Genomic DNA, 11,694 nt, shown 5'->3' on the forward strand with positions numbered 1-11,694 from the left:
ATCTGAAAGTTGCATTGGAAACAACAAATAAGATCATACAAATCCCTAATCATCTGTAAGAAGCCAATATTCGGCAGAAAATCAAGGATTACGGAAAATAGCGAACCTCCTAGATTCTTGGTAACGAATAAGGTTCAACAAGAGATATCACCCAGGAAGGGTGTGCCAAATTGTTAGATTTTCAGGCTAGTTAAGCCCTGAATATATATAGAATCCTTCGAAGGAAATCGAATGTATCAAGATCAAGTAGCTTATAAGCTAAAACCTATTTAAGAAGCTTGACGGAGCTCGCAATATACTGCACACTAGTGACTGAAGGATGTATTTCACCAATAAGTCAGGAAACACTATCACACAATGATATGCAGATTTATGATGTGATAAGCATCCTGTGTCGATTAAGGATCGATAGGATTAGAAGCCCCAAAAAGATACATGTACCTATTATAAAGGTCAATTGGAGTACCTTAGAGGCTCAAAGGTACTGGGAAGATTAAGCCCAATATAAGACAGAAAATACTTCCTTTACATTAACAAATCTCGAGGTCGAGATTTCTTTTAAGAGGGTGAGGACGTAACACCTCGAAAATTTGCGTCCTATAATATATTGACACGTGTCATAAGCTTGAACGTGTTAATAAATACGATAGAGGGACTAAAGTTGATAAACATAGAAAGTATGTGAATTCAAGGGTTCAAAATGACAACAAGGGATAAATATACTTTACAGAAACCCTACATGATGCTCATACCTTCAAACGAATGAATCATAGATCATACGGAACGAAATGGGGAAGAAAGTGAGAGATTACAAACTACAGGGGTTAAATGTGTCAACATGTTTAAGTTATACCTCTGAGTGACCTTTTAGGAAACCCGAGGCTTTGTAACGGTAAATTATGCTCACTACAATGCACGATTTAAATTTCATAAAGTTCCGTTGTAAAATGAGAAAGTTATGATCGATTTCGTACATGGGGGGTTAAAAGCGTCAACATTGAAAGTTAAGACTTTTCGGGTAATAACAAGGTAAACAAGGACTTAGCATGATAGGTAAAAGTGTAGGGGCCCTTGTAGGTAATTTTGAAGGGGTCAAAGTGCAAGAGATAAGTTAAGTTGACCTTTCGAAGAGCCAAGAGCCAACCTGCAAATAGTGAAAAGTTTGGAAATCAGATCAGAAGGCCCACGCGGGGCGCGTAAGCCTGGTAAAAGTCTTACGCGGGCCGCCTGGCTTGCCCAGATACAGAAACTTGTGGCAGCAGCCTGTTTGAGCTCTTAACCGACTTATGTTGCCTTTAAACACTTCCAAGAGCTGCCTAAACAACCCCTAAACATTTAGGGACACTTGTTAGTGATCAAACATCAATGGTAGACCTTGTTGTCAACAATCTATGAAGATATGAACACTATATAAAGCCCATTGTTGCACACTTTGATCATCCATTCATTCCTTCATCTGCTGATCATTTCTGGAGCTCAAGACCTCCTTCTAAGCTTCCCTAGTCGTGCATAGGACCTTTGTAAGTATGCTTGACCTTTCCTTATTGAGTTTTCGCTTAGTTTTAGCTTAGAAGTCAAACCGTCGTAATTAACGGTTGACTTAACGATAAATCATTATTGGTCCAGTGATTAGTCGGATCAAAGGTGGTTATAAGTTGGTAATCATGTGGGCTTTAAACCCTTAAAAGGGCACCCTCTGATTCCCATTCTAACTAGATCAAATATCGGGTCAAAGTTGTTTATAAAAGTCAACAAAAGCTAAATTTTCAATTTAACGCATAAGTAGCAATGTAGAAGGCGTATAACCTATTTTGTCACTCATATAACTTGGTGATAAGCTTAAGAACTGATCTAAGCTTGTTGATCCGACAATTTTCTGTTTAGACCCGGTTTGGAACCGAAAGTCGCAAAACTTTGACTTTTACTTTGACTTCAGTTCTGACCTAATTTAGTATGATTTAGATATGCCTTAGGACTCTCTTAGGACCAGGTTACATGATGGTATAACCTTCTGTGGCTGGTTCGTTGTTTGTTCGAGTCGTTTGTACATTTCCGTTATATGCTTAAAAGTTGACCATAATGCCCTTTTGACCTTAAAACGAGAATTTTGGACATGTGAAAGGATAATAACCTTGGTTACTGATTTCTAAACATGTCCCTAAAATTTCATGTCAATCCGAGGTCCAGAATAGGAGTTATGCTAAGTAGCGCAATTAAGAAAACTTTTGTAATTAAAAGGCGCACTTAGCATAAAGCCTATCTAAACCCAAATTTCGACACCAACCTTTTACACACTGATGTAAAATAATATTTTGAGATTTTTAAAGATTTTTAATTATTTTTAACCTGCTCATAACCTACGGTTATGACCTCGATTCGGTAAATACCGAATATACCCTTTTCGGACATAAAATGAGTTCTACATAGTATGTTAACACGAATCCAATTGCTACTGATTTTAAATAATAAATAAAGTATTTTGAACTTTATAACCTGGTCAGAAAACTCAGATTTCCTGTTTAACCCGGAAATCGCTTTATAATCTTTAAAATGACCAAAATACCCCTACGGGGCGTATATTGGGGTTAAACTCGTTTTGGGCAAAATGGAAGATATCCTACTGATATCACAACATATTTAGAGCATATTGACTTAGGAAACCTGTATAGGACTCTTACGGTTACCCGATACGCCTCCTGCGTGTTCGGTTCGGTTTATGTAACTAGTTTGCATAAATTAGCCGAAACGGGTCAAACCTTATCATTTTTTATCTCAAAGTTCAGAATGTGTTTAGTTTAACCATATTATACAAGTCTCTAAACTTGTCGGGTCTAAATCACATTCCAATCCGGTCTTCGCTTAATCATGCGTTTTGAACCGTAAACCTTTCCTTAAAACTAACTGGTCTAAGTTACGACTTAAATAAGACCCGTTAGGAATCTAATAGGTTAATAAAACCTTCGTTCCAGATTGAGAGCCCCAGTAGAAGTACTTGCGCTTGCTGATTAGAATATACGGCTGAGTATAAATTGCTTTTGCTAGCTTAGGTAAATAGTTTTAACTTATTTTCCCTAGACGGGGTTGGGATACGGTATTATAATAATACCGCTTGGACGGGTATTGAATGTTTAGTCGTATTGTGATTAAATTGTTGAGGTAACCCGCTTTAATCTGTATTGTTTGAAATAAAAGCATTTAGGGGTTAATGACCATGTCCCGGATATCCCTGACATCATTGTATTATAAAATGGCCACGTCTTATGCACGAGGTGTAGGCATACCCCTGACAGTGCATAAGGGAAACGGCTTCTTATTGACCTCCGGTTCCATTCCGAACGAGGTAGAAATGATTAATGTCATGAACCTCTATGCTCCTAGAGAATTGGCGGCTCGTAAATTGGTTTGGGAGGATATCGTTGAGCTCAAACAGAACTTCTCAGGTCTCTGGGTTATTTTGGGTGACTTCAATAAAGTGAGAATAGCTGAAGAAAGGATGAACTCAAGGTTTGATGAATCAGCCGCATCAGCTTTTAATGATTTTATTATCAGGGTAGGTCTTATGGAGTACAATATGCAAGGTGGGAAATTCACGTATATGTCCGATAACGGGAAAAAATTGAGCAAACTAGATCGGGTTTTAGTGTGTGACTCTTTCATGGCTAAATGGCCTACGGCTAATCTAAAAGTCCTTCGACGGGGCTTGTCGGACCATCGCCCAGTTTTCCTAGGGTGCAAAAATCTGGATTTCGGGCCAATTCCCTTCAAGTTCTTTAATAGATGGATCGGGATGGAAGAGGTTAACAATTTTGTCATTCATCAGGTGGCTGGGGCTGATCAGAGTTTACCAGGTGATTTAGCCCTTTCCAAAATGCTTAGGCTGATCAAACAGGACATCAAAAAGTAGAGGGAGTCGGTCCGGGTTCAGGAGGAGAAAGAATATGAGACTGTGATCAAAGGCATTGACGAGCTGGAGTTAAAGGCGGAATCGGCTAATCTTTTGAATGAGGACCTGGAGAAACGGGCATGTCTTCGGGCTAAGTTAAAGGCTATAGAACATAATAAGTGCCTGGACCTACAACAAAAGGCTCGGATCAAGTGGATCCAATTCGGGGACGAGAATTCCAATTTTTTTCACCGGGTTATTAAGATTAACACGGCCAGTAACAGAATTCAGGAGCTCGTTTTCAATGGGGTGCGGGTGTGGGAACCGGATGCATTGAAGGTGGAAGTTAAAAATTGGTTCAAAAGCCTATTTGCCGAACCAATGCGTAGACGACCTCAATTCTCAAATCTGGGCCTCGCTTCCATCCCCCAAGACTTGGCGGATTCTCTTGTGGTCATGTTCTCTTCGGAAGAAATTAAGAAAGCTATAAAAGAGTGTGATGGCAGCAAAGCGCCAGGGCCAGACGGTTTCACTTTGAAATTCTACAAAAGGTATTGGATCGAATTAAAACCTTTGTTAGAAAAATTGTTTATGGACTTCCATTCCACTGGTAATTTCAGCAAAGGTTGCAATGCAACTTTCATCACCCTTATCGCCAAGTCGGCGGATCCTCAAATCCTCTCTCAGTTTAGGCCCATCACCTTAGTTGGATCCGTATATAAAATTGTTACGAAAGTTATGGCGAACCGGTTGAAACCTATCATCGATTTTCTGGTCTCCCTGAGCCCAACGACCTTTGTGGGCAATCGAAATATTCTGGATAATGTTATTATTGTAAACGAAATCGTTTCGTGGTCTAAGAAGAATAAGAAAAAAATTCTTATTTTCAAAGTCGACTTTCACAAGGCATATGACTCTCTCAATTGGAAGTTTCTGTTTAAGACTATGGAGTTCATGAATTTTCCTGATAAGTGGATTAAGTGGGTGATAGGCTGCCTTGAATCTGGTAAAGGGTCGGTTTTGATAAACGGATCTCCAACCGAAGAATTTGCCTTCAAGAGGGGACTCCGTCAAGGGGATCCTTTGTCCCCTTTCCTCTTTGTGCTAGCCATGGAGGTTTTATCTATGTTTGTTAATAGAGCTGTGGAGTCCGGGTTATTCAAAGGGATTAATTTGCCACATAACGGTCCAAGCATCTCCCATCTTTGCTATGCCGATGACGTACTTTTTATTGGTGAATGGTCCGAAGAGAACGTCTGCGCACTTAGCCGGCTTCTGAGGTGTCTTAGTTTGGTCTCGGGTCTTAATATCAATGCTAAGAAATGTAACCTTTTTGGAGTTGGTGTTGGCGATTCGGAGGTCAAGAGAATGGCGGGCCTTCTGAACTGTAAGAATGGTTCTTTTCCCTTCGATTATCTCGGAGTTCCTATTGGTGCAAACATGAAAGGAGTTAGCAAGTGGAAACCGGTCATCGATAGATTCACAAGAAAATTGGCATCTTTGAAAGCGAACTCGTTATCTTTTGCGGGTAGGATAACACTAGCCAAATCTGTCCTGGGCAGTCTCCCTTCTTATTATCTCTCCATTTTTAAAGCCCTGATCTCGGTCTTGAAAAGGCTAGAAAAAATCAGGAGAGATTTCGTTTGGGGAAAGAATGGTGAGAAGCATAAAATGAGGTGGGTAAAATGGGACTTTCTCACTAGAAACAAGGAGAAAGGGGGTCTCGGAATCGGCAGGATCAAGGAATTTAACGTAGCTATGTTGGTAAAGTGGTGGTGGCGCCTGAGGGAGAATCCCGAGCACCTTTGGGCTAAAGTTGTCACATCCATTCACAAGACGAGATCCAATAATAAACTGGTTCCTGTCAATAAATCTATCCCGAGCGTTTGGAAGGATATTGGATCTATAGACGAGACTCTGGCAAAGAACGGTGTTGTGTTATCTAACAAACTCAAAGTGACTGTGGGAAAAGGATCGAATATTCGTTTTTGGAGGGACGTTTGGGTTGGTCAGGCTTCATTCAAAGACAGTTTCCCAGACATATTTCGGCTGGCTAAAAATAAGGAGAGCCTTGTGTCGGATAATTTTGCGGACATGTCTAGTAATAATCGGTGGGTTTGGGATTGGATACGGGATCCGTCATCAACGGCTGAATGGGCTCAGACCGGTGCCATATTGGCCATCTTATAGCAGGTGCACATCTCGAGCGAGCGGGATCGTTGGGTATTTGACAACAGTGAAGGAGTTCAATTTTCCGTTAAAGATGTGAGGAAGCAATTAGCGGAGAATGACGGTTTGCCTAATACCGGTAGTCTGTTTAAGTGGAACAACTGGGCTACTCTGAAAGTTAATTTTTTAGCGTGGCGTGCATTACAGGGCAAAGTGGCGTCGAAGTGCGAGTTGATGAAGAGAGGAATTCACATTCAGAACCAGTTATGCGATAGATGTGGGATTGGTCGGGAAGATGTTAACCATATCTTCGTTTCCTGCCTGTTTGCCAAGAGTATCTGGTGGAATGTTTTTGTCTGGCTGCGAATTCCGTTCCAAGCGTCGATGTCCTCGTTATCGAAGATCTTCGAGATTATCGACACCAGCCCGGGCTCGAGGAAATGGAGAAAGATCGTCCACCTCGTGATTTTAGCTACAATTTGGAGAATACGGCTAGCTCGTAATAAGAAGACCTTCGATGGAGTTTTTATTCCGGTGAAAAAAACGCTTGAGATCATCAAGGAGGATTCATATCTCTGGATGCGTTACAGAAATAAGTCGGCTTCTATTGACTGGAACAAATGGTCTGATTTTAACATTATTGAGCTGTTGTAATGTAGCTTGTCCTTGTTTGTCGCTTTACTTTTGTTGTTTGTTGTTTCGTTCCAGCTCCTTGCTGGGTTCTATATATATATATATATATATATATATATATATAGATCTTTCGCCGTTCAAAAAAAAAAAAAACATCCATTCCATTAAATTCTGTGTGTGGAGGAGAGAGAAACATATTACTGTTCATTTGTATATTTTGGAGGACGCAAGTGGTTGTGAGTGAAAGAGAGATAAAAGGTAATGATAAAGATATAAAAAAATATTATTTAATTGAAAAGGAAAGTGGAAATGTAGTGTTTTTTAGTATAATTTATTGTTTTTAATTGAAATGCTCCTAGTCCTACCATGGACGATGTAGTGTAAAAAATAACGATTTCTTTAATGACAAAAACTTAAAATTAAAAATATTAAGAATGGTCAAACGACTCTTCCGTTATAACCACGAGCCCACATATTAAAAGATAAATATATTATTATTATATTAATAAATGAAATCATCCACTAGCTAAATCCAAGAAACGAATATATAAGTATAGAGATCACGTCTTATATTCCACACATCCATCATCCTCTCAAATCCTAAAAAAACTTCCAATTTTATCGCAACCAAATCCATATATACTCCAAAAATTAAGGAAGAGTCAAAAGATTGTGATTTTTATTAAGATTTGAAGAATACCCTGTTTCAACTTTCATGGTATGACTCTCTTCTTACCTCTTATATTTGTTCTCCAATACACTGTAATAAATATCATGTTATTTGTTGATTAATTTAGTTTTTTGGTTTTTGGGTTTCTTTGTTTAATCTTGTTTTAGGCGACTGAAGCTTCAAATATCAAATATGAAGAGGTATTGTTATTCGCAAACTTTTAGATTACAAAATTGCTCTGATTTTGTTTTGTTTTTTGTTTTTTTTTTATAATTTTTGGCATGAACACTTGGGGCTTACAGTCATGGTGATGTGAATAATTTTCAGGAATTTATTGTGAACTCGAAAGGATTACAGCTTTTTACGTGTAGATGGCTGCCCGTTGATACCGAGCCAAAGGCTTTGATCTTTCTTAACCATGGCTATGGCATGGAATGCAGTGTCTCCATGAAAGGTCAGCTGGCTTCTTCCACACCTTACTTGAGTTTCAAGTGTACAAAATGATTCATTATGATTTTATTGCTTCATATCTTAAAAATGAAGATTAAAATAAATATATATTGGGAGTTTCTTATCAACGCCATAAAGTGGATTCTAAAATACGGTCCTTTTAGTATAAAGAGGTACTTTTTTTTTTTTCTGAAATAATGGATTTTAATAATCTTAACTATTAGTTGTTGGCTGGCAACGGTTCTAACTTCAAAAATAACCAGTGGACTTTTTCACATATTGTAAACCAACGAACCTTTACTAACAGAACCCCAAATTCTTTTTGTCTCCTTAAAATATGTGAAAATGTGGGACTACTACTGGTTATTTTTGAAGTTGGGACCGTTGCCGGCCAACAGCTAATAGTTGGGATTATTAAAATCTATTATTCCTTTTTGTTTAGAATCCTAACATACGAGAAGACATACATTTTTTATTGCAAAAATTTCGAGAGATTGAGAGTTGAGGGAGTTATGTTCGGATAGAAAGAATCAAATACGAAGCGAACTTAGTCAAACACTAAAACAAGGGGTGGCATAAAAAAACGTAGGATTCAGGCTTCTTATTTTTTTATACAGTGGCGCCGCCCTATTTCGTACAACAAAAAATATAAATTATTTATATTGATTTGGATTAATTGAAATTAAACAGGGGCTGCATTAAGGCTTGTGAAGGCAGGATTTGCAGTTTATGGTATAGATAACCAAGGTCATGGGAAGTCTTCTGGAATTCAGGGTTATATCCCCTCTTTTGATGATCTTGTTACAGATTGCTCCGATTATTTCACAAGCATTTGTGGTAATTTTTTATTTATTTTATATTGATTTGTATTCTTCTCATTATTAAATTAGCTTCAACTCAAATGGTTGAATTTTAAAATTTTGACTTGGTCAAATAAGACCGGGTGAATGAAGATTTTGAATTGGTTCTTGTTTTATAGGATAACTATGAACATATCAATACATGTCATATACCTTTTTTATAGTTATTAATACTATTTTAAAATGCAATAGAGAATTCATATATTTACTTTTTGAAAAATATATCCCCTCACTAAAAAGATTATTTTTAGAAAATACACTAAAAACATTATTTTTAAAAAATATTAGAAAAATGATTTATTGTGATTTGAAATGTATATGTTTTAATTAATGTGCATTTTATTTTCAGAAAAGAAAGAAAATAAAAGAAAAATGAGGATATTGCTTGGAGAATCTATGGGAGGAGCAATGGTTCTCTTGTTACATAGGAAGAAACCAGAGTACTGGGATGGTGGAGTCTTGGTTGCACCTATGTGCAAGGTATGAGCTACTTCTCTTCCTCTGTTTTCTTTTCTGTTCAAATATGGCAACTAGTATACATATATTAATTATCTCTATTGTACATAACTTTTTTTAACTCCAACACACCCATAAAATTTACTCTTAAATCCACCTAAGGTCTATCTTATGTAACTTGAACATACACCACTTTAATAAAGATAAAAACACAAACACCAGGTTTATTAATTATCTCGCTTAATATATAACTAATTTTAAAGTAAAACATCATAATAAACATTTGTATTTAGTGCTTATCTTATATAGTGAGCAAGACGGCCATGTAGTTATATAACCAACTTATATATCACATTCAAAAGGACAACTATAAACGTATTAGATTCGAATAATTTACTAAAAGTATTGTATTAAACTTCCTTATATATGTGTGTGTTCTCTTCCTCTGTTTAGAAATTAGCAACTAATAACATTTCAAATGTGTCAAAAATATTGAAATCAATAACCTTTTCTCATATAAAATTTAATAAATCTGTATTGAAACTAGAAGTAACCAATGTGGTGGTGGTCCATTAGCGAAGACAAAACCTTTAAATATTTGGGTTCAAGTTTTACAGACAACAAAGGATTAAAAGAAATTTGCCGTTAAAAAAATCTAAAAACTATATATGATCTTAAATTGGTTTTGTGTCAAGTATCATTTCCTTATTAAATTAGATACCATGCTCATTTAATACAAAAAGTGCCGTGCATTTTCTTAAAATCTGAGGGGTAATTATGGGATTTCAAGTGGGAAATATCCATGAAAGAAAAAAACTATCTTGCTTTTCAAAAATCACTTTTTCTAGAAACAAATGGTTTTACGTCGCTATTCCGTACTATCTATCGAGTGTGAAAGGTTGTAAAGGTTGCAATTGATATTTGAAATGTATAGCTTTTATGGATGAAATGATAAGGCCAACATAAATGACAGTGAAACCAACCTAACGTTCAATGTTTGTTGAAATATACACATGTTGAATAAAAGTGTTTGATTTTGATTATGTATCACATGAAAAATAATTTTAAGTATAAAAAAATCAAAGAGAAAAATACAAAGTTGGAAAATGATTAAGCCTTGGCCGAATATTATGTTTATGTATTATTATATCTGATGATTATTTACGTAATTCAGTTTATATTCAAGTTGTTATCCGTAATATTATATGTTTATGTTTTTTAATTCTTAGATTGCTGATGATATGAAGCCACCTCAACTGGTGATTAAAGTGCTAACGAAACTCACAAAAATAATCCCAACATGGAAAATTGTCCCGGGTCAAGATATTGTCGATGTTGCTTTTAGAGATCCTGCGATTAGGGAGGAGGTAAGAATAAATCTAGTCATGTATTTGTGTTAGTCAAGGTAATGCATATAACTTACCAAATTGTATGTTTGTGTGTCAGGTTCGTAATAACCCTCTATGTTATAAAGGTCGACTTCGTTTACAAACCGCCAACCAACTACTAAATGTTAGCTTAGACCTTGAAAAGAGGCTCCAAGAGGTAAGCTTATTGAGTTTTTTTTATTTATTAGAAATAACGTACCAAGAAATATGTTTCTAAAACTAACATGACAAATTTGTTTTAATTAGGTCACATTTCCATTCTTCGTTGGACATGGAGAAGCAGACAAGGTGACTGATCCAACAGTGAGCAAACTTCTATATGAAACTGCTTCAAGTTTCGCCAAAATGTTTAAATTGTATCCGGAAATGTGGCATTCTCTCACGTACGGGGAGTTCACTGAGAACATAGATATTGTGTTCCAAGACATAATAAGTTGGATTGATGACAGAATTTCTAGTGGAAACTCGAGATTGGAGAGGGAACAAAAGAACGCAAATGATGAGTTACACACAAATACCTCGAGCACAAAGAAGTTGGTTGATTGATCGATCACAAAACTACATACTTGCATATTATTTTTCTAGAATCAGGAATTTACAAAAAATATATACAAGTTTTATATCATGTAGAATGTTATTAGACAAAACTGGTTAACGATAAGTGTATTCCAATGAACTTTTGTACCATATCAACATCATGAGCCCACATTTGACCTGGAATTGGTGAAGGTCCTTAGGTCCTATCTAGGGTGGAGCTATACTAGTAATCGATATCAGTTAGAATATATTTATTAACACTAAAATTAGCAACATATTTAGACATACAGGTATATTGTACTCAAAGCTTTGAGAGTTTTTTAAAAAAATTGATATTACACTTTTAAGTTTTAACTCATATCTATTTGACCTTTTACTTTTAACCCAAAGGTTTTCATCTATTGCAATTTAACCTCACAACTCTTTTACTTATAACTTTGGTCTCCCACACTTTTCATATTTTGTAGATTTTTTGTTTTACATTTAGTTTTAAATTTTACGAGTTAACACGGCGTAACGTGTGTGTATGTGTGGTTCAACGTTTTAACGTTTTGTTTTATGCTTCGTACCAAATTTTGCAAGTTAACACAGCTCAACGTGCGTGTGTGGTTCAACGTTTTTACGTCGTCTATTTTCCCTGTTTGATAG

The 11,694-nt window shown here is 36.3% G+C and overlaps 1 protein-coding gene across 1 annotated transcript; it reads left to right on the plus strand.

Annotated features, from left to right (window-relative positions):
* Positions 1-7,215: 7,215 nt before the first annotated feature.
* LOC110877640 (caffeoylshikimate esterase) lies at positions 7,216-11,196 on the plus strand. Its single transcript, XM_022125803.2, has 8 exons — positions 7,216-7,403; positions 7,523-7,555; positions 7,683-7,809; positions 8,496-8,642; positions 9,015-9,145; positions 10,351-10,488; positions 10,568-10,666; positions 10,756-11,196. Exons 1-8 carry the CDS (start codon positions 7,401-7,403, stop codon positions 11,053-11,055), a joined length of 978 nt encoding a protein of 325 aa, XP_021981495.1. The 5' UTR covers positions 7,216-7,400; the 3' UTR covers positions 11,056-11,196.
* The last annotated feature ends 498 nt before the right edge of the window (positions 11,197-11,694 follow it).

This window comes from Helianthus annuus, chromosome 9 (genome assembly GCF_002127325.2).
Source record: "Helianthus annuus cultivar XRQ/B chromosome 9, HanXRQr2.0-SUNRISE, whole genome shotgun sequence".
NCBI classification, from domain to species: Eukaryota; Viridiplantae; Streptophyta; class Magnoliopsida; order Asterales; family Asteraceae; genus Helianthus; species Helianthus annuus.